This window comes from Prionailurus bengalensis, chromosome C1 (assembly GCF_016509475.1).
Source record: "Prionailurus bengalensis isolate Pbe53 chromosome C1, Fcat_Pben_1.1_paternal_pri, whole genome shotgun sequence".
Classification (NCBI taxonomy): domain Eukaryota; kingdom Metazoa; phylum Chordata; class Mammalia; order Carnivora; family Felidae; genus Prionailurus; species Prionailurus bengalensis.
In genome coordinates, this window is record NC_057345.1 from 105,492,143 (window position 1) to 105,515,011 (window position 22,869).

Consider the following 22,869-nt stretch of genomic DNA (forward strand, 5'->3'; position numbering starts at 1 on the left):
GGAACAGTCAGAAACAAAATAATCAGGAGTGCTGCATTTTTTTGTTTTTAACACTGTCATGGCTTTATTCAAAACACAGTTGCACAAAAGTATTAACTTCAAAGTTTTTTAAGGACAGTTTTGAGGAATTTAACACACTATATACATACTGCCATACAAAGAGCATTAAAATAGGACCAAAAACTTCTACAAAATATAAAACCCACCCTTACTTATTTGCATGAAAATACCACCCACAAAGCTAAATAAGTCTTAAAAAAGTCATTTGGAGGCTCTAAATGTTGTTTGCAAACCAAAGAACTCTAATTTTGATTGCACAATAAGACGATTGATAAAGTCAGTATATAGATTTCATTTTAAAAATAAGTATTTTATAGTCTGGCATATACTCTGTGATGAGAATTCTTAGGGACTACAACAGGGCATTTCAAATGTTAAAAAGGAGTAAAATGTTAGCCTTTTGGAGATTCCAATCCCCCCTCAAAACTTATTCCAAGAGTTTTATTTCAGTCACTTGTGCAACGTTTTTAGTTTACCCACAAATAACTTCGTAGTTTTTACTCTAAAACCCAAAGTCATACATTTGAAACTAAAAAAGAAGTTCTTTACTCAGTAATTTAAATGTGTCCCAGTAACTTCAATTAATTTGTTGAATGCTAACTTTACAAAAACTTACAGATATCCAAAACAAAGCAGAAAAACATTTAGATAGCCAAGAATTTCAAAAGCAATTGCCTTGACCGTGGAGCCTCCACAACAAAAAGGGGATGTACTTTTCTATTGTTATTATATTTAGTAGCCATATATAGAAACACACATTTGTCCTGAAATATTTTCGATTTTTAATGGACATCCACTTGAAAATAAAGCTTAATCTTGAATACTGATTTAGTTTCAAATATGTTTCCAACTGCCCAGTATATTCCAATTAAAAGCTATATCTGGTAATACCTTAAAACTATAAGAATAATGAAAGGTTCTACTCAGAAAAATTAGAAATACTTTGCAGTGTGGTATCTAAATCGTTTGGGAAGCTAACTTGAAAATTTGACTTGAATGTCTCATTAATTATCAACAGGCAATAGTTCTGACTTTTGAGGAATATTAATTCTGCTTCTGAAAGCCTCCTCTACTTTTCTTTCTGCATCCTAATAATACGGTCTGTACATCTTGTCAATCAAAAATGATTTACAGCAAGCAGAATCTGTTGCATACAAATGTACTGGTAATAATATTCGTATCTCAGAAAATACTCAATTTCTTTCACTTAGCTTGTTTAAAACTGAGACAGTCTGAAAAGGTGGTTGAGGTATAAAAGACTAAAAGTTTTCCTGGGTATCACATGAGTTTCCCAACTTTTTTTTGAGACAGAGGGAGAGGAGTGAAAAGAGAAATGAAAGTGATTATAAAGGAATTGCTGGGAGGAAAATAAAGAATGCACATTTAAAAACAAAATAACCAACCTACTAGTATGTTGTAATCTTCAGCCTGAAAAAGAAAGGGCTCACCTGCATGTCTCTGAACACATCTCTCTGAACTTCAAAAAGAAAATCGTATTAGTCACCTGACTTTAAAAGTTTTCAGAAGCCTCCACAAAAGCTATGAACTATATTGTTGAGTAGAACCTTTACTATTCTGCTCCTACTTTCCAAGCTACTCAAGTGACAAAAAAGCATCCAAATACCCTTAGCCAAAAAAAAAAAAAAAAAGAAAAGAAAAAAAGTCATTGCCTTCAAACTAAAGATCTCTGGGTCACCTCTAAAAAAATAACCAACTTCTCATTCAAGAGACTTCATTTCATATTCCAGCTGATCGTGATTTCCATTAACTATAAATAACTTTAAAACCTTATGAATGAAATGCACCAAACTACGCCTGTGTAAAAGTGATCATGTTTTAATTATGGGCTAAAAATAACTAATACAATGAGCTTGAATGAGAAAAATGAAGATTCTAAATAAATTGCTAGGGAATTTCACAACAGGGTCAATGAAAATGTTTTCTCTACATACAGTATGATCATTAACAGACTAGTAAATCTTATTTGGAATGATAAGGCAAAAATAGTAAAACCACACTTTTCCTATAAAAAGTTACAGGTTATTTTCCGTAGGGTTCACTATGGTACATGAAGAAACAAAGAAGATGTGATCACTCTATTGCACACCCAGGAACTTTAGGGAATCTGGTCTTAGAATGATCTAGTCGTCTTCTTCATCTCCATCGTCTTCAGCATCTCGTTTCCTTTTTTCCCCTCGAAGACCTTCTTCTTCTGAAGGAAGAGTGAAAGAAAAATTGTAAAGTACTCAATTTTAACAAATGAGTACCTGTTAAATTACAAAGTTTTGAATCTATCTTAGTGAAAACTTAATGGCATAAAAAAAATTACAGGTTTGGGGCGCCTGGGTGGCTCAGTTGGTTAAGCATCCGACTTCAGCTCAGGTCATGATCTCATGGTTAGTGGGTTCGAGCCCTGTGACGGGCTCTGTGCTGACAGCTCAGAGCCTGGGGCCTGGAGCCTGCTTTGGATTCAGCGTCTCCCTATTTCTCTGCTTCTCCCCTGTTCATGCTCTATCTCTCTCTCTCAAAAAGAAATAAACATTAAAAAAAATTTTTTTTAAATTATAGGTTTAAGTTTCCTCTCTGAAAATTTTTCAATTTTAGTGTATTATAAAGGCTTAATAGACAGAAATCCATAAATAATGACAGCTTGCTGTGCACCCTTGTGGCCAAATCATGAAGTACAGATCAAGAAACTAGGGGCTTGTCATTACAAGAATTATTAGCGAATTTTTAAATTTATTTTGAAAGACCTAGATAAAGAGGACTAGAGAGCATTATTTGAGAATTCCACTGCTCTTCTCTTGAGAGATAAGGCTTCACCCTCTTCAAAATGAAAGACCTAAGAAAGTAATAAATTAAGGCTCAAGGTTCCATGATCTCTTCATACCATTTTAAAAATAAATGTTAGAGTGGTGCCTGGGTGGCTCAGTCGGTTAAGTGTCCGACTTTGGCTCAGGTCATGATCTCACAGTTTGTGGGTTCTAGCCCCGCATAGGGCTCTGTGCTGACAGCTGAGCCTGGAGCCTGCTTTGGGATTCTCTGTCTCCCTCTCTGCTCTTCCCCTGCTCGTGCTCTGTCTCTCTCTGTCTCTCAAAAATAAATAAACGTTAAAAAAAAAATTTTTTTTAATAAAAATAAATGTTAGAGGCTGGTTTTTTGTTTTTTAATGAAATTATTGAATGCCCTGAGAACATTACTCTTTTAAAAAGGTTTTAGGGGTGCCTGGCTGGCTTGTTACAAGGAGCGTAAGACTCTTGATCCCAACCAAGGTCATGAGTTCGAGCCCCATGTTGAGCGTAGAGATTACTTAAATCAATTTTAAAAGAAAAAGGTTTCATACTTCTCAAGGTGCTCTATGTTACCAAAATCAATTACAATTTGAATTATAGACTCATTTGTTAAAGTATATATGAATAATAGCTGTAACTTGAATGTTAGGATTTCTTTAATGGCTAATGTAACTCACCATCTTCTTCCTCTTCTTCCCCTTCTTCAACATAGTCATCATCATCTTCTTCATCCTTGAAAATCAAATATTCGATTTGAGAATAAAAAGCCATGACACATATTTTTCACTGTTTGGTAATAATACATTCCAACAAGAGCAAAAAACTATGGTCATTCTACATTCTGACAACCTGTGCCTAACTTACATAGGTGTTTTCTAGGAACCCAACTAAATCTAGATTCTTTATGAAAGTAATTTATGTTTTGGACCAGCACCGTTCAAAAGAACTTTCTGCAACAATGGAAATGTTCTGTATCTATGCTGTCCACATGTGGCTACTGAGCATTTAAAATGTGACCAGTACAGGGGTGCCTGGCTGGCTCAGTCAGCAGAACGTGCAACTTTTTTTTTTTTTAAGTTTATTTATCCATTGAGAGAGAGAGAGAGGGAGAGGGGCGGGGGGGAGGGGAAGAGAGAGAGAGAGAGAGAGAGAGAGAGTGTGTGTGTGTGTGTGTGTGTTGTGTGTGTGTGTGTTTGTGTGTGTATGTGTGTGTGCAAGTGGGATAGGGACAGAGAGAGGGGGAGAGAGAATCCCAAGCAGGCTCTGCACTGTCAGCATGGAGCCCAATGTGGGACTCAAACCCACAAACCGTGAGAGATCATGACCTGAGCCGAAATCAAGAGTTGGACGCCTAACTGACTGAGCCACCCAGGCGCCCCAAAGTGTGCAACTCTTGATCTTGCAGTTGTGAGTTCGAGCCCCATGTTGGGTGTAGAGATTACTTAAAAATAAAAAAAATCTTAAAAAATAAATGAAATAAATAAAAATAAAAAAATAAAATGTGACCAGTACAAACAAGGAACTAAATTTTTCATTTTATTTTAATTTAAATAACGAAATATGTCCAGTGGCTACTATAATGGACAGAGTACCTTTAGACTATTTCAAAGAAAGGTCTTCTATTTTATAGAGTGAGAAAGTAATTACCTGAATTCTTGCCCCAACATAGTAATATGCACTAAATATGTCACTTAATCTCTCTAGACCTCAGTTTTCTTTTTTTTTTTTTTTTATGTTTATTTTTCAAAGAGACAGAGCATGAGTCGGGAAGGGGCAGACAGAAGGAGACACAGAATCTGAAGCAGACTCCAGGCTCTGAGCTGTCAGCACAGAGCCTGACATGGGACTCAAACTCACAAACAGTGAGTTCATGACCTGAGCCGAAGTTGGACACTTAACCGACTAAGCCACCTAGGTGCCCCTGGACTTCAGTTTCCTAATCAATAAAAGAAAGTATTCAGGGGCGCCTGGGTGGCGCAGTCGGTTAAGCGTCCGACTTCAGCCAGGTCACGATCTCGCGGCCCGTGAGTTCAAGCCCCACGTCAGGCTCTGGGCTGATGGCTCAGAGCCTGGAGCCTGTTTCTGATTCTGTGTCTCCCTCTCACTCTGCCCCTCCCCCGTTCATGCTCTGTCTCTCTCTGTCCCAGAAATAAATAAATGTTGAAAAAAAAAAAGAAAGTATTCATCTAGAAAGATCTACAAGTTTCTTCTATATCTAAAAATCTACACATCAAAACAGCAAAAAAAACCACACAAAAAAGTCACAAAACTTGATCCACAACTCTTGTGAAAGAGCTGTTCAGGATACCTAAGATGTAAACATAGCCTTGAAACATCATAACTTTTTTTTTTTTTTACTTTAACCAATTGGGATACAACTCTCTAAAGTGCACTACCATTTTATGCTAACAAACCTTTCCCTTGCATAATCAGTCATCATTTTGACCATGAACATTATACTCATTAGTGTATGCTATTCCCTCAGAGCCTATTAATATACGTAGGATGGTTTTTTCCTTTTAAAAATGACCCTCACCTCTACTTTTAATTGTACCTTTTCCTAGTTTTCGTGCCTTCTCTTTTACAGTAGGTTACTACTTCAATTTTAATCTGCTATGGATTCAGAAAATAGATCAATAAGCTTATTAGAGATTTGAATATAAAAGAGAAAATAGGTTTAGAATAAAGCTGAAACACTGTCCTACAAAGAAAATGTCTTTGGTTACTTTATGTTGGCTATTCAGAGGCCTTTTACACTTACTGCCAAATAGTTGAGTTCTACTATATGTTTGAAAAAAATGAAACCAATCTAGGGTCTCCCCTCCAACTCCACAAAAGTTTACTGCTCCTTAAAAATATTTTAATTGGCAGGGCACGTGGGTGGCTCCATCGGTTAAGTGTCTGACTTCAGCTGAGTTCATAATTTCATGGTTCATGGACTCGAGCCCCATATCAGACTCTGTGCTAACAGTGCAGAGCCTGCTTTGGATTCTGTGTCTCCCTCTCTTTCTGCCCCTCTCCCACTCACTGTTCATCTCTTTCAAAAATAAACATAAAAGAAACACTTTAATTGGCAAATGTCAAGAATTGCTGGGTATTGAAGGAAAAATTTGTACAATCCATCCCTTTCACAGTATCCATAGCCCCATTTGTGTCTAGAAATACTAAACAGAACTTAATTTCCCAGCACGTAGGATCCCCTGAGAAACTCAACTGCACAACACTCATATCAGAAATCAGTCTTATACAATCAATTCAAATACTGAAAAGCATTCTATACCAGAACATCATCAAGCTACAAGGAGCAGAAGAAATAGATGGGGTAGCCAATAGTATAAAAAGGAACCACAGTAAAAATCAGGAGAACCTAAAGCCTTAAACTAAAGAGGAAAAGAAAGGAAGAGAGAAGGGTAGAGGAGAGAGGGGACAGGAAGAGGAAGGAAAGGGAAAGAAATAAAAAGAAAGAAAAACAAGGGACACATTTTAAACATCTCCTATCTGCAAATAAGTGAGGATATTTAGATATTTGCAATTTTTTAAAAAACAGTGGAGACACTAATCACATTTATTCCTTAATTTAGAAAAGCCCAAGTCTCAAAAGCTAATTACTTCTCTGGATTTTGCTTTAAACAAAATACGGTTCAACTAATTGATTCATGGAGTGGCTCAGTCAGTTAAGTATCTGACCTTTTTTTTTTTAATTAACATTTTATTTATTTTTCAGAGACAGAGTGTGAGTGGGGGAGGGGCAGAGAGCGAGGGAGACATAGAATCCCAAGCAGGCTCCAGGCTCTGAGCTGTCAGCACAGAGCCCAGCAGGGGCTGGAACCCACCAACTGTGAGATCATGACCTGAGCTGAAGCTGAGTGCTAAACCAACTGAGCCACCCAGATGTGCCAAGTATCTGATTCTTGATTTTGGCTCAGGTCATGATCTCACAGTTTGTGAGTTCGAACCCCACATCAGGCTCCGTGCTGTCAGTGCAGAGCCTGCTTGGGATTCTCTTTCTTTCTCTCTCTCCCTCAAAAATAAATAAATAAACTTTGAAAAGTTGATTCATGTTTTTAAGCCTTTTTTATTTTTTATTATTTTTTTAATGTTTATTAAGAGAGAGAGAGAGAGAGGGAGCAGGGGAGGGGCAGAGAGAGGAGAGAGAGAGAATCCCAAGCAGGTTCTGCGCTGTCAGCACAGAGCCCAGCGTGGGGCTCAATCTCACTAACCTTGTGAGATCATGACCTGAGCCAAAATCAAGAGTCAGACGCTTAACCAACTGAGCCACCCAGGCATCTCTAAGCCTTTTTTTAAATTGAAGTAGACTTGACACACCATGTTACATTAGTTTCAGGTGTACAACGTGGTGATTCAGCAAGTCTATATCTTATGTTACACTCACCACAAGTATAGCTATCATCTAAGCCTTTAGTTTTTAATGTCATCTATTAGATGATACCCCTCAATAAAAACTCAGCTTTCATCAGTGACTTGTTCAGTAGAAACCATGATCTTTTCCCAATTAATGGGAAATAACGTTTCCTCATTGTACTATGACAGTACAGGGGCACCACAATTCCCAATTCTTCTACAGCCCCATCCCCATTTTTAACGAAATGTCCTACAGATACATCAAGACCTTCTTTATCCATATTAATTCCTTACCTCTAAAGAGCAGATGAAATAAAAATATTACTCAAACCATGCAGGTACTACACTGACTTAACATCGTGGGAATTATCTCAGAGATTTTTGCTCTATACTGGACTGTGTCACTTTTAACATTTCCCAATATTCAGTGGAATGATAAACACAAACATCAGCAGTCAGTTGAAAATCATTTTAATGTTTATTTCTTTTGGGAGACAGTGCGTGGCTCCACGCCACCAGAGCCCGACAGAGGGCTTAAACTCACGAACCACAAGATTATGACTTGAGCCAAAACCAAGACTCAGACGCTTAACACACTGAGCCGCCAAGGCGCCCCAGTTGAAAGTCATTTTTAGGGGCAGGTGCCTGGATGGCTCAGTCAGTTGAGCATCCGACTTCAGCTCAGGTCATGATCTCGCAGTTTGTGAGTTCAAGCCCCTCATCAGGCTCTGTGCTGACAGCGTGAATCCTAGAATATGCTTCAGAATCTGTGTCTCCCTCTCTCTTCCCCTCCTCTGCTTGCCTCCGTCTCCATCTCAAAAATAAATAAACATTATGGGGTGACTGGGTGGTTCAAGTTGGTTAAGCATCCGACTTTGGCTCAGGTCATGATCTCCCGGTTCGGGAGTTTAAGCCCCACATCAGGCTCTGTGCTGACAGCTCACAGACTAGAGCCTGCTTCGCATTCTGCGTCTCCCTCTCTCTGCGCCTCCGCCCCCCCCCCCTCTCAAAAATAAATAAACGTTAAAAATTTGGGGGGGGGAAATGAATAAATAAATAAATAAATAAACATTAAAAAAAACTTTTTAAGGTTTTAAACTACTTAATACTAGGGGTGCCTGGATGGCTCAATCGGTTACGCATCTGACTTTTGATTTTGGCTCAGGTTGTGATCTCATGGTTCATGAAATCAAGCCCCAGGACAGACTCTGAGTGGGTAGTACAGAGTCTACTTGAGATTCTCTCTCTCCCTCTCTACACTCCTCCCCCTCCTTATAAATAAATAAATAAATAATAAAATTATATCAGAGAAAAATTATCATCAGTGATATTACCTATCTAACCAATGTAAAGGTCATTAGGAAAACAAATAATGCTAACAATTCCTAGTCTAAATCAAGAGATATTATTTTTAATAATAAAAAACTTTGAATTATTAACATAAAATAATAATTTAACAACATTAGGAGAAAATAATAATTCCCAGGGGCTGAAGATCATTTGTTCAAGTCAACTGACGTTTTCTGTGAGCTTACTATGTTCCTGTCAACGCACTAGATGCTGAGATACAAAGATAAATGGCCCTTCCCTCAAGGAGCTCACCCTCGAGTAGAAAGTGGCCAAATAAACAAGTTTTTACAAAAGTGTCTATAGGCAATAAAGCCTAATCAAGGTTCAAAGGTAACACAGGAAGGAGTAGTTATCTATGAAAACTTACAGAAAGCTTCAATAATGAAGCAACTCCAAAACAGTTTTTAAAGAGTCTGCAATGCATGATTTGCATAGTAGTCACAGGAGTATATATACATAAGTGGCTTGGTCATGGACTTGTACATAAAATCAGTGTACTTTACAAGCTTTACTATACTTATGTTTACCTCAGTAAGAACAGAACATAAAGTTCACCAGAGAGCATGGGTAGAAAGTCACTACAGATAGAATACACAATGTAGCTACAGTCAGAAAGGCAAGAAATAGCTCGGTGTGACAATTTAATTTGGTACTGAGGGAGAAGAGGCTAGAGGAGGAAGCAGGGGCTAATAATGATGGGCCTTGTATGTCTTGGTGGCAACAGGGAAACAAAGTGATTCATGCAGCCTGGTGACATGATCTCATTTGCATTCAGAGTACCCAAGCACATACTGTGGATGATACACCTTTGTGGTGACACTGTATTCAGAGAGACCATTTGGAAAGCTACTACAAAACCATTAGCAAGACATAATTAGGGGAAAGGAAAGTCTTCTTGAGTGCCTACGATGTGCCGGGGACTAGATACTTTAAGTGTATTATCCTGTCAGTTCCTTAAAATAATCCTAAGAGGTTGGTATAATCTCCGTTTTATAAATGCAGAAGCTGAGGCTCAAAAACTTTTGTAAAATGTTCGCCGTCCCACACCACTGAGGGCTGAGCAGTGTTGAACGATAGCTGGGTGGTAAAATTAATGGAGGTTTGCGATTATCTGGATACACTGTGAGCTGACGGACAGTGGGAAAAAGGACAGGCAGACAGATACATGCAGACCCACAAGTCAGGAACAGCTTTCAGCTTTCCACTCAACTTCCTACTTTAGGACTTGACCTTAGGCCTAAATGGCTTTCAGTGCAGGTAAAAAGTGCCTATTCACCTGGATTTCTTCTTTCATTAAGTAGGAGAGGCCCACTTCCTCTTCTCCCTCTCCCAGTTCTGAGCCTGCCTCCTCCTCCTCCTCCTCCTCTTCCTCCTCCTCCTCGTCCTCCTCCTCCTCCTCATAGCCTTCTGGTGGACCAGCTTCGTCTTCCTCTTCGTCTTCGTCATCTTCATCTCCGTCTTTAAAAATATTTTGAAAGATGAACAAATGGCTGGGAAAAATGTTTCTTGCTAGTATGTCGATCCTATTTTCCCTTGTCCCAATCACCTCAAACTCTTAAGCCAACGGGTGGGTGGAAAGTATCCCAGGGTGATTTTCTTTTTTTTAAGACTTCCCTTTTGTAACATCCTCCTTTACTATTTGAGAAACATGGCTTCTAAATACTGAACTGTTTCCAACATATAGATTGTCATCAAAACGTTGCATGCACTAGGGGCGCCTGGGGGGCTCAGTCCATTAAGCGTCCCACTTCAGCTCAGGTCATGATCTCGCGGTTTGTGAGTTGGAGCCCCACGTTGGGCTCTGTGCTGACAGCTCAGAGCTTTGGAGCCTCCTTCGGATGCTGTGTCTCCTTGTCTCTCTATCCCTTCCCCACTCTCACTCTGTTTCTCTCTCTCAAAAATAAGTAAACATTAAAAAAAATTCTTTAATAAATAAAAAATGAAATGTTACATGCACTAAACTTTATTTTATTTTGTGGACACTTCAAAGCCCTTTTATCTATCATTCCATCATTTTCTAACATTGTTTTTCCTTCAAATTTCTTTTTAGAGTAAAAACTTTTTTTTTAAATATTTATTTTTGAGAGAGAGGGAGTGCAAGTGGGGGAGGGGTGTGGAGGTGGGGGACAAAGGATCCCAAGCAAGCTCCCTGCTGACAGCAGAGAGCCTGATGTGGAACTCAAACCCAGGAACCTCGAGATCATGACCTGAGTTAAAGTCAGACGCTTAACCAACTGAGCCACCCAGGCACCCCGTTACAGAAAAAAACTTTTATGGGGTCTTTTATTTGAGCAGGTCATGATCTCAGGGTTCATGAGAGGGGGAGCCCCGGGCTGTGCTCTGCGGCTGACCCCACAAAGCCTGCTCCGGATTCTCTCTGCCCCTCCCCCACTTGCGCTCTCTGATGCACTCTCTCTCAAAATAAATAAACTTAAAAAAAAAAACAAAACTGTTCAACCAAGAATAATAAACAGTATTCCATAACTATCAAGATCCATTCCATCATCTGTTAGTCACCCATTTATCCAAACATGTATATTCAGTATCTAATTTCAGAACATTTTCATCACCCCCCTCAAAAAAACCCATACACATTTACAGTCACTCCCCAATCTCCTCTCCCCCAGCCCTGGTGACCACTACTCCACCTTCTATGAATATGCCTATTCTGGACATGCCATACAAATGAAGTCATACAAAATGTGGCCTTTTGTGTCTGGCTTTTTTCACTTCATAGAATGTTCTCAAAGGTACAGCATTTATCAGTGCCTCATTCATTCTTATGACAGAATAATATTTCATTATATGGACATATCACATTTTGTTTATCCATCAGTTGATAGGCCATTTGGATTGTTTCCATTTCTTGGCTATTATGGATAACACGCAAGGAATGGTTCCTTTTTTAAAAAAAAAAGGTACTATTTTAAAAGTTACCACTTTTACTAGGTGGTAGTTACACAGTTTATACAGATATAAAATTTTCACGGAGCTTGGTACTACAATAACCATTAAATTCCCCAAGCTACCAGAAATCTTAAAGAAGAAACACAGGATTAGGGCTTTGGGTTTTTAAATTTTTCTTCTTACTAATCTCTTTTTTTTCCCCCCAACACCTAAATATCCAGGCCCAATCTAAATTGCACGGCTAGACTGGAGGCTGTATTTATAGGCATTAAGAATGATTACCCTCATCGTCCTCTTCTTCTGAGTCCGGTGCCTCGTTATCATCCTGGTCAAATCCATCTAGGTAAGTGATTTGCTGCAGCAGTTCAAAAATACTTTCTCTGTAATCCTCCAGGTTTGTGATCTCACAGTTAAACAAGTCAAGGCTTTTCAAATTTTTAAGATTTTGCTGGAAAAGTAAAAAGTTAAAGCTTACATTTCAAGATTTTATTTTATTTTTTTTTTAATTTTTTTTAACGTTTATTTATTTTTGAGACAGAGAGAGACAGAGCATGAACGGGGGAGGGTCAGAGAGAGGGAGACACAGAATCTGAAACAGGCTCCAGGCTCTGAGCTGTCAGCACAGAGCCTGACGCGGGGCTTGAACTCACGGACCGCGAGATCATGACCTGAGCTGAAGTCGGCTGCTTAACCGACTGAGCCACCCAGGCGCCCCATTTCAAGATTTTAAATACTATATTACTTCTTTGTAATTCATGAACCAGAAAACACATATTTGAAATCAGAATGATTTTTGGATCTTTCGCATTTTATAATGAAGGGTTATTGTATCAATTCTCTTAATGAGGCCCCAGGATGCAAGTATCACGAGGGAAGGGGCTTTATTCTGTTCACCACTGTAACTGCAGCACCTGATTAGTGCCTTACTATGGTAGCCACTTAATAGATTCTGTTGACAAAATATGTGCATAGACAATAACAACATTGTGGTTAGCTTAAATCTAGTCAAGCTTATTGTCAACAATTTTTACCTCCTCTTTAAATCAGAGCAGCAGGGGCCCCTGAGTGGCTCAGTCAGTTAAGCATCCAACTTCAGCTCAGGTCATGATCTCAAGGTTCGTGGGTTCAGGCCCCACACAGGGCTCTGTGCTGACAACTCAGAACCTGGAGCCTGCTTCAGAGTCTGTGTCTCCCTCGTTCTCTGTCCCTCCCCCGCTCGTGCTTGGTCTCCCTCTCTCTCTCTCTCAAAAATGAATAAACATTTAAAAAAATCTTTAAAAGAAGTAAAAGCAGTAACCATCTAGATCAAAACATGTAAGAAATTCAGAAGTTTCAAAGAGTGAAATATAAATCAATAATGAAATATAAATCAATAAAACAGAAGCAAATCTCAGAAAATCAACCAAAAAAGAGAAAGTCCAGAGACTTTCCACTTACCAGAGCTTCTACTGTACTGAGATCTTTGATTTTGTTTCCACTCAGATTGAGGTAGGTAAGATTTGGACATTTCTCTGCCAGGACTTCCAAGCCTCCCGAAATTATATTGTCACTGAGTTCCAACTAAATATTCAACATGGAGAGAAAACAAACAATGGTGAAGGCTTAGGGCAGATCAGATTTTCAAAATATATCCATGTGAAGAAGAAAAACAATTGTCATTCTCTCTAGCTTCAAGAAACTGTCACAAATTATTAATTTCCAAATTCCCACCTACAAATGCCAAATAATATATTAGAACCCCTACAGAGTAAGCTTATAACGCTAGTTTGGCTCCAGTCATGTTGTAGTTGGATCTTTATGTTTCAGAGAAAAATATTTGGTAGATATTAAATCCAAATTCATGTCATAAAGCAATTTCATTATTAAATGTAAATTTCTAAAAGCATTAATAGAGCTGATTCCAAAATCCTACATAACCCTTTTTCTTATCTGTAGAAGTTTGGAAACTTCTAATTAGAAGGCAGAATGGTTGTTTCACTTGGCCAAAACCTGGGCCTCAAAATTATGATGATTTCAAGCTTAATGCCAACTTACCTTTCGAAGTTTATTTAAGCTGGGCAGCCGGGCCAGTGAACTTAGTTCCACATTAGCCATACTCAGAAACTCTAGTTTTTTAAAAGTATCATTCAGGCCCTCAATTTCCCCGTTGACACATAGGCAATTATCAAGGACTAATTCTGTCACCTGTAAGACAGAAAATGAATGAGTCTTTACTTTGCAATCTGTTTAGCAAAAGATCTGAGTCTTGACACACTGGAAACATGAAGATAAAACCATCAGTCCTGGGGCGCCTGGGTGGCTCAGTCAGTTAAGCATCAGACTTTGGCTCAGGTCATGATCTCGTGGTTTGTGGGTTTGAGCCCCACCTTGGGCTCTGTGCTGACAGCTCAGAGCCTGCTTGGGATTCTCTCTCTTCTTCTCTCACTGCCTCTCCCCCACTCCTGCTTTCTCTCTCACAAAATAAATAAACTTTAAAAAAAGAATACACACATCAATCCCCTTACCCAGATCCTTTTCATTCTCTTCTCCCCCACCAAAACCTGAAATACAATCTAAAGTCATCATTATAAGTTAACCTTTTAAATTTAAACTTAGACCAATTAGTTCAATGCCTGTTGAAATCACTGATGCAGGGGAAAAAAACTTTGAAAAAGGTCCCATGTGAAACTTGCTTCTGCCCCTGATGAGAAGGACTCTCAACATGAGAGCATATACTTTACAGTGAGGTGATGCCTGGGCTACTGGTAAAGGATTCCAGGGAGCTGCCCTAAAGCATAAGGGAGAAGAAAGGAAACTATTTTATTCATGTTTCCAGTTTAAATTCCTTGATCTTTGGTTGATAAATGCCACCATAACTCCCAAATACCTTATTACCCTTCGTGAAGAAATGTTAGAAAGCTCATGCTGAGAAAGCTGGCTTTTAGAGGGGCCTAACAATGTCACCCAGAACGATACATCCTTGACAAAATGTTATTTCTCTGTAACACCCTCCTAGCATTTTTGTTTCTCCCACAGTGGGGGAGGGGGAGGGGCTGCATCCTCTATTAGGTCACAGTTGTAGAACAAAACTTGCTGCTGTGTGGACCTGGAAGGACTTAATCTTAAGGGGGAGACAGGAGACTCTGGCAGTCTATTCCCAATGCAAAAATATGTTTGAGGTATTTTGAGGGCTAAAAATTAGCAACGAGGAATGCCACGTTCTCTAGTTGAGTATGACTTTGACAATTATTTTAGAGACCAGAGAAGGTATATGATCTGTTTAGAGGTAAGGAAGCCAAGGCCCAAAGGGTAAGAATGACTTGGCTAAGGTCACACAGCAGTTTGTGTGACAGAGCCGTGCCTCACTCTAAATCTTCTGACTCCTGGTCCAGCTGAGCGGGAGGAGAGAGAGCCACAAGATCTGGTGTCAGAAAGCCAGTTCTTCCACTTAAGTAACTTCACTGCCCACGAGGGGACTCCATTTGCTAATTTGGGTTCTAGAACAATACAATCCACCTTACAAGTCCCTCCAAGGAGAAAGGTAAAAAACAAACACAAACAGGTTTTGTAAACAGTAAAGAGCTATACAAATACAAGAGACCGTTATTACACCACAAGGAAGGAAGGAGAGACTGCAAAAGAGCAACATCCGGCACTCCCCAAAACTAGCAAGGAAATTACTACGGACAGGGTAGGTAAATGAAAGGGGGGTATGGAGGAGCAAATTCACTTTTCCAAACTAAGACATACAAAAGCATACTAAATGTGTGTTTCTGTAAGGCAGCTTTTTTTTTTCCTGAAGCCCCCAAAGAGTAGGCCCTAGAAAACTCCCATCTCTCTCTGGGGTGATAGCAGCGACTGTTTCCTCCTCCCCGCCCTTTGCCAATTTCAGAGAAAAAGGGACTTAAAACACACACACACACACACACACACACACACACACACACACACACACATTAAGACCTTGGGTTCCCATTCTGCACGCCACCACAGCCCACCGAACAGAGCCCACTCCTCCCCTGTGCTGGTGTGCGCAGGCACCACCCCCACCCACCCCTGCAGAAAACAACTGTATCCTCATGTTCCACCTCTCGTGTTTATTTCAGAGGGCCGCAATTAACAAGACTCGACGCTTTCCTCGGCGTTCTGGAGTGAGAGGTTTCTCACGGACCACGGGCCCCGCTCTCGCGACCTGCAGCTCCGACCCACGGGAAACCCCAGACGGGGCGGGGACTCCTCGAGGGAACAGAGGGTCGCCTCCCCACCCGCGTGCCCGGCACCTCCGCCCCGGGCGGAGAGGGCTGGGTGCAGCCGAGGAAGCGCCTTCAAACAGGAGGCGGAAACGCCTCCCGCCCGACCCCCGAAAAGTTGGCCGCGACCCGCCTCACGTGGCCCCTCCCAACCTCGTCTCTTTAACTGAGGCGACGGCAGCAAGAGCGCATCATTTAGTTTCGCCGAGCCCAGCTTTAAGGCACAAAACTACTACGGCCCATTTGTTGAGTTCTGTGAAACCTTCTCCCGGGATCAAATTCGGAGTGACGGCCACTACGACACGACACGCCGAGTAGCATTACACCGCGGGGAGACCGAGGGGATTACGCCTCGCGTCCCCTCCCCACCTCCGGTCTCGGCGACGACTCCCAAAACTTACCCGCGGCCGCGGAACCGACCGCTGACCCAGATTCCGCCCGGCGGCGGGCGGCGCGCGCCGCTTCCCGGGGGAGTGGGCGCAGCCGGCGGCAGACGGTACGCGGACTCCGCCAGGGACCCCAGCCCGCGCCCGGCGCGACGTCAGACACCCAAGGGCCTCGAGGCCGCGGGCATCCCCCGAAAAAAAGAAAAAAAGAGTTGGCAGCGTTGCAGAAAAGTTGGACTAACTTCTCAGGCGACGATGGCTGCAGCGGGGGCAAGTGGGACCGGTGGGTCGCCCCCACGCCACCGGCCCCCAGGAGGAGGAGGAGGAGGGGACGAGGCGGCGGAGCGGCCCCCAACACTCAGCTTCCTGCCCCCACCAGGACAGGACTCCCGACTCGAAGAGGGCTGAAGGAGGCTAAGCCCCCGGGTACCCACAAAAACGCCCCTAGAAACTTAAACCTTCGCCATTTTTAAGTAGAAGATTTTAATGATTTAACACTTAAAATTAAATATTTCCCCCAAACCGTAACCTCAGGGTTACGGGGTTAACTCAATACCCCTCCTCAGACACCCACCCGGATCCCTACAAAGCCGATCTTCCCAATACAGGTCCGGTGGGGAAGGGGAGGGGGCTGAGTCATCTCACCTCCTCCGGGGCTCTGTTCCTTAACTCCAGGTTAATCCTCTTCTTCATCTCCATGTCCTCCTCCTGCTCTTCTGCGGCTACTCCCTTCCCTTACCCTTTCCTGCCTTTCCCACTACCCCCAACCCTTAATTTTAAAAGATTTGTAAATGAATGAAAAGAAAAGCAAATATAAACGCCCACCACCACCAGATAGGTGTGGGGAAGAAAGAAGAGAATAGCAAATGGAGTCCAAGGAGTTGGGACTCTAACTCGACTGCCCCCACCTCCTTGTCCACACACTCGCGCGCACTCACACGCACACACACACACGCGCGCACACACACATACACACACACAGACACATACACACACACACACACACACCCGCAGTTCCTTCCCCTTCAATGGCTGCTCTGAGACTGAGCCTCCATGACACGGCACCGCCAACCCCCTGGCCTACACTCCACCCACCTCCCGAATGTATTGGTCAAGTCTTCAGCATCGCACTGTTTCATTGGACTGCACAAATGTCCGTCAGTCTTCAGGGTGGACCTGAACCAGAAGTACTGTGTCTATTGGCTACGACCAAGCGCGCAGTTAACTCCGATAGGTCCAGGAGGGTGTTCGTCCTGGGGAAATGATTTTGAATCCCTGTAGCCCCCCTCCTTTTCTTTGTGTGGTTGGCGCGCTTTCCCTAGGCGTTCGGACGGTTTTGATGCCCGCTGGATTTGTTTGGGGTTTTTTTGTTTTTAGTGTGAAAGGGAGGGAGAAAGCATCTTACGTGCCCAGGTTGCAGGACTGATAATTTGGTACACAGCACGCACGAGCTCTTGGCCTTTTTAAAGCACCTTGCAGCCAAGGTGCGCCGCAACGTGCACATGATCTAAAAAGCGTGCCTTCATGGTACTGCCCTACTGGAGACAGTCTTCTGGTGCAGAACCAGAGCCGGGATAAAGATAGTATTTTAACTTCCACCCTGAAGGACTGAACGATTTTGAAAGAAGTGGGGTGAAGTATGTAAGTTAGGCACCTTTAAACAAAACTACCCTGAAGGAATTGTTACTGGGGTAATTGTTGCTGTAATAAACACTAAGTGTTTGAAGGAAAAACAGTGCTGGACTAATGAAAATCAGACGTCGATTCGCATAGAAATGGTACCCCAAATGCCTCTCCTTTCTAATTTCCCCTCGGTTGGTTTCAATGGATATCTGTAGGTAAAATGTGCCTTTAAAAGTCTGAATGCGAGTATAAACCAGCGGGATGAGTTTTGTTTGTTTGTTTTTTAATTTTGTCTTGAGCAGTCTAACTTTTCTCAGTTCTTGCTTAAATGTTGTCCTTCTCGTTCCCTTACACCATTCTCAGGATAAACACCCAAAGAAATTCCAGATGATTTGGAGAAGAAAGTGGATGAATTAGTCCCAATTCCTCTCTGCGGAGTGCTTGTTGGTTATTTTTTCAGTTTCTCCGGTTAGAGACCTATAAGGGTTTCAAACAAACTCCTCACCACTTTGCCACCACCTCTGCTTCTCCCACGCAGAGACACACCGCTCCTCTATTAGGCTTACATTTTAAATGTAAATATTTAGTATTTTGCATGTTAAGTGCTTTAAGGGGAAAGAAAATAGTGATTATCTTCTCGATAAGTGTTTCCTTTGAAATCTTGAAAAGGAAATTTTGTGAAGACGAAAACAGGGAAAGGGAGAGCTTTTGGTATAAATGACTTGGGGCGTGGGGCAGTCAATTCAGCGTTAGTTAAGCTTGTTTTGTTTTCACACAGGCTAAAGGAAGCCAGGATGATATGAAAACAACCAAATGGATTGAGGAACAGTTAAAGGAAGAGTTTTAAAAGGGGGGGGGGGGCAAGAGTGGTGGAACAAAAGGGCTAAAAAGAAACCTGAAAGTACATTTTAGTACTAGCTTGAGTAGAAGACCTATGGTTGGTCTCATCCCACCAGCCACAGTAGGGTTTGGAACTCTGGAATGGCATCCCAAAGAGTTCAGGGAAGGCGATTCAGATCTAGGAGCCATACACATATGAATAATAGTTGAGACTATGAGAAAAAAAATAATAAGATGCCCACAGAAAATATATTTAAGAGGAAGGCTATCTGGCAAAGGGGAGCAAAATATGATTGAGGGGAAGGAGAGAGGGACTGTCTACCAAAATAATCAAAGAAACTAAGGAACAGGCAGAAAAGAATGAGTTGAGGGGCACCTGGGTGGCTCAGTCAGTTGAGCTCCCGACTTCCACTCAGGTCATGATCTCATGGTCCGTGGGTTTGAGCCCCCTGTCGGGCTCTGTGCTGACAGCTCAGAGTCTGGAGCCTGCTTTGGATTCTGTGTCACCCTCTCTCTCTGCTCTTCCCCCACTTGCGCTTTGTCTCTCTCTGTCTCTCAAAAATAAACATTAAAAAAAAATGAGGTTGAATTTGAGGGCAGGCGATATATGGAAGCCAAAGCGTTTCAAAGAAGAGATGATTACTGAGGTTAAATGGTAGGACTTTTATATCAGAACACAGAATGGGAGAGCATGTTGGAAATAATCAATGTGGGGAAAGGCCATGAATTCGTTTTGCCATTGGATAATAGCTTCAGAAAATACACTGTAGTAAGCATAGACAGGGATCCACCAAAGTGAGCCTTCCCTTCCCCCCCCACCATCCCATAATTCGCATCCACCTGTCATCTCTCATGTGCCTTACCTCACCTCTTTCTAGTCTTAATCAAGAAGCCAGGATAAGAAACTGGATGAAGAAAGAGTCTCCAGAGGATTGGTGCACAGAAGGAAAGGTGTCAGGAAGAGGTTGATGAAGAACATTACCAGGCTAGTAGATGGGTATATGGAGCTAAATGAAAGATGACAAAATAAAATAGGGTCAGGAGAAAAGCCAAACTCATGAACTAGGACACGTTTTAAGCTGAAGTAATACGGCAGAGTTTATTTTAAATGGCAGGATGAAAAATGAGGTTAAGTTATCAGAAGGTGGAGGAAAGCAAAGGAGCAAGGAATTGAATGAATGAGAGGGTGGTTGGGACCACTCCTCTAATCCACCAATAAGATGTACACATCAGGATATTATTTAGCTCAACATGCCTTTAATGTTCAAAAACTAAACTCACCTTCTGCTGCCGAATATCTTCTGTTGCCCCTCTAGATCCACTCTTCACCCTTCTCCACCCTGCTCTGTAACTCAAAACCCACAGAGTCCTGTGACTTCCTGAGTTTGGTGCATGGGAGAGGGCACTGGCAGAAGATCGGAAGTCTGGAGGACTGTGAGGTTGGAGTATTTATTCCTCAACTTCCTCGGTGGCAGGTTATAAGAGAGCTGAGTCTATTTACCAAAACCTACAGATCCTGTTAGAACTGTGGTGACCACCGTGATGTACCATCCAGATTTTCCTTCAGATACTACACTTGATCTTAGCCAAAAGGCCAAGAAGCGATTAGTTTCCCTCAGGAATGAGCGACTTATTCCCCCTGAATCTTGAGTAAATAAAGCATGGTTGTTCTTTTAAACTATTCAGTTTTGAGGTGATTTGTTACAGTGGATAACTAAGCAAGGGTATATACCCAAGGTCCTGCGCTTAGTAAATTGTGAAGATGAATCTCAAATCCAATTCCTGTGATCAAAATTTTTCCAAAGGTGGCCATTATAATCCTGTTTACTTTTTTTAATATTTATTTTATATTTGAGAGGAGGGGGAGAGGCAGAGAGAGGGAGACAGAGGATCCGAAGCGGGCTTGAATGCGGGAGCCCGAATTCACAGACAGTGAGATCGTGACCTGAGCCAGTCAGACACTTAACCGAGCCACCAGGCGCCCCTATAATCCTGTTTAATTCTCAGATGCACAAAATGTTCTTCTCCCTGAAATATCATTCTTACTCCCTACTGATGCCCAGAATGCTACAAATAGATATTCGATATTATGACCCCCGTTGAGATACAAAAACTCTAGGAGAACTAATAAATAAACTTGATTATTCTATTAAAACTTAGTTGAAGATATTTATTAGATTTTTTTTAAGAAAAGGGTTTGAGGGGCACCTGGGTGGCACAGTCGGTTAAGCGTCCGACTTCAGCCAGGTCACGATCTCGCAGTCCTGAGTTCGAGCCCCGTGTCAGGCTCTGGGCTGATGGCTCGGAGCCTGGAGCCTGTTTCTGATTCTGTGTCTCCCTCTCTCTCTGCCCCTCCCCTGTTCATGCTCTGTCTCTCTCTGTCCCCCAAAAAATAAATAAACGTTGAAAAAAAAATTTAAGAAAAGGGTTTGGCACCATGAATATTATAAAATAATTGAACTACCCTGCATTTTCCAGGTGTTTTCCAATTCCATTCTTTCTTTAATTCGGGATCCTTTTCACCTTAGGGGTTGTTAGTAAACACTGAAGTGGGAAGCTGTAATACACATTGTTGTGGTAAAATTTTTATTACTGTTGTGTGAAAACCAAATTTGGTGGAATATCTGCAAAAATTTTTAATTCATGGCCGAGATTTTCCAGTCTGAGTCACCTCTTTATATGTTAACATTGTGCAACCTGGTTTTAACATTAGCCAAAGTCAAACAAAATTAGAAGAGTAAGTCTCCCAAATAAATCCGTATTGCAATGGGAAATACAAATGATTGAGAGACTGTAACCTAGGAATTATTGCATCATTGCATTCTCCCAGTAGCACAAATAATAAATAGTTTTCTTTTTTTAATTTTTTTTTGCATTTATTTATTTTTGAGAAACAGAGCGAGACAAAGCATGAGCGGGGGAGGGGCAGAGAGAGAAGGAGACACAGAATCTGAAGCAGGCTCCAGGCTCTGAGCAAGCGGTAAGTGGTAAGCCTGATGCAGGGCCCAAACCCACAAACTGTGAGATCATGACCTGAGCCGAAGTCAGACGCTCAACCGACTGAGCCACCCAGGGGACCCAATAGTTTTCTTAAAGAAATTTGTAACCTTGGTAGCGAAATTACTTTCTGGGGCCCCTGGGTGGCTCAGTCGGTTGAGCAGCCGAATTCGGCTCAGGTCATGATCTCATGGTTAGTGGGTTTGAGCCCCGCGTTGGGCTCTGTGCTGACAGCTCAGAGCCTGGAGCCTGCTTCGGATTCTTTTGTTTCCCTCTCTCTCTGCCTCTCCCCTGCTCATGCTTTGTCTCTCTCTGTCTCAAAAATAAATATAAACATTAAAAAGCTTTTTAAAATTACTTTCAAAAGACTAACTTAAACTTCTGGTTAAAAGGAAGATAATTTAGGGGTGCCTGGGAGGCTCAGTTGGTTGGGTACCTGACTTCAGCTCAGGTCATGATCGCACAGTTTGTGAGTTCAAACCCCGCGTCAGGTTCTGTACTAACAGCTTGGAGCCTGCTTCTGATTCTCTGTGTGTGTGTCTCTCTCTCTGCCCCTCCCCTGCTCACACTCTGTCTCTCAAAAATAAACATTAAAAAAAAAAAGGAAAAAGAAAAAAAAGGAAGATAATTTAACATACATATTTACTTCCATTTCTTCTCAAACCTTACTAAAATAACTTTAAAAGAATAAGATCTAAACCCAAATTTGTAACTCTGTGTGGTGATGGATGTTAACTAGACATACAGTGAGCATTTCACCATATATACAAATATCCAACCATTATGCTGGGAACCTTAAATTACTATAATGTTACATGTCAATTATATAGCTCAATAAAAAGAAATTTTAAAGACCTAAACCCAAAAGGACAGAGATTGAGCAAAGAGAAGAGAGCTGATGAGAGAGCTCAACAAAATCTTAGCATCTGCAAAGTGATGTACCATTTATTTCAGAAATGCTTCCTTACTTCTGATGTCTGACCTCTTGTGAAAAAAGCTTGGTTAGTATAACTGGGCCTCTCTCAGCCCTTTGTTCATCCAACCTAAGTGGAGTGTTCCACTCTGCTCCTTGCTCTTGGGAGAGGGAGCCTGTTCATCAAAGCACATAATTCTGCTTGGTTTGTCCATACCAAAGTCCACCTCAGTCTAGACTGCCTGGTTCTGGGCACAGTTGGCAGCAGGCCCATTAACTCTCATCCTAAAAAGTACATCTCCTATCTGGCCTCCATCACTTAGTAATACAAGTGATATGTTTGCCTCCATATCTGCCTGTTGCTTTATTTCTCAACTTGTTCAGGACCACTCCACCAAGAAGGAATGCCA

At 41.6% G+C, this 22,869-nt stretch overlaps 1 protein-coding gene and 1 non-coding gene across 4 annotated transcripts; both read right to left on the reverse strand.

Annotated features, from left to right (window-relative positions):
* Window positions 1–36: 36 nt before the first annotated feature.
* Window positions 37–17,236, reverse strand: ANP32E (acidic nuclear phosphoprotein 32 family member E). Of its 3 annotated transcripts, XM_043576120.1 has the most exons (7): window positions 16,732–17,175; window positions 13,506–13,655; window positions 12,909–13,031; window positions 11,754–11,919; window positions 9,841–10,022; window positions 3,530–3,584; window positions 37–2,272 (listed from the first exon to the last, which is right to left on the reverse strand). In XM_043576120.1, exons 1-7 carry the CDS (start codon window positions 16,783–16,785, stop codon window positions 2,202–2,204), a joined length of 801 nt encoding a protein of 266 aa, XP_043432055.1. In that variant the 5' UTR covers window positions 16,786–17,175; the 3' UTR covers window positions 37–2,201. The 3 variants fall into 3 exon arrangements, 2 of the variants coding, with proteins under 2 accessions (XP_043432055.1, XP_043432056.1); XR_006296757.1 differs by lacking the exon at window positions 9,841–10,022; XM_043576121.1 differs by lacking the exons at window positions 37–2,272; window positions 3,530–3,584; window positions 11,754–11,919 and having other exon boundaries at window positions 9,858–10,022; window positions 16,732–17,236.
* Window positions 17,237–19,968: 2,732 nt separating this feature from the next.
* Window positions 19,969–20,155, reverse strand: LOC122482172. Its single transcript, XR_006297000.1, has one exon. It is a non-coding gene; the product is annotated as a U2 spliceosomal RNA (small nuclear RNA).
* Between the last annotated feature and the right edge of the window lie 2,714 nt (window positions 20,156–22,869).

Bases quoted from the DNA above. Each gene is read 5' to 3' on its own strand.
- ANP32E (XM_043576120.1), bottom strand. From the start codon at position 16,785: ATGGAGATGAAGAAGAGGATTAACCTGGAGTTAAGGAACAGAGCCCCG. The intron at 11,920-12,908 runs GTAAGTGGAAAG...TTACTTTTCCAG, and splicing joins TCAGTACAGTAGAAGCTCTG to CAAAATCTTAAAAATTTGAA. The intron at 10,023-11,753 runs GTAATCATTCTT...ATATTTTTAAAG, and splicing joins AGAAGAAGAGGACGATGAGG to ACGGAGATGAAGATGACGAA.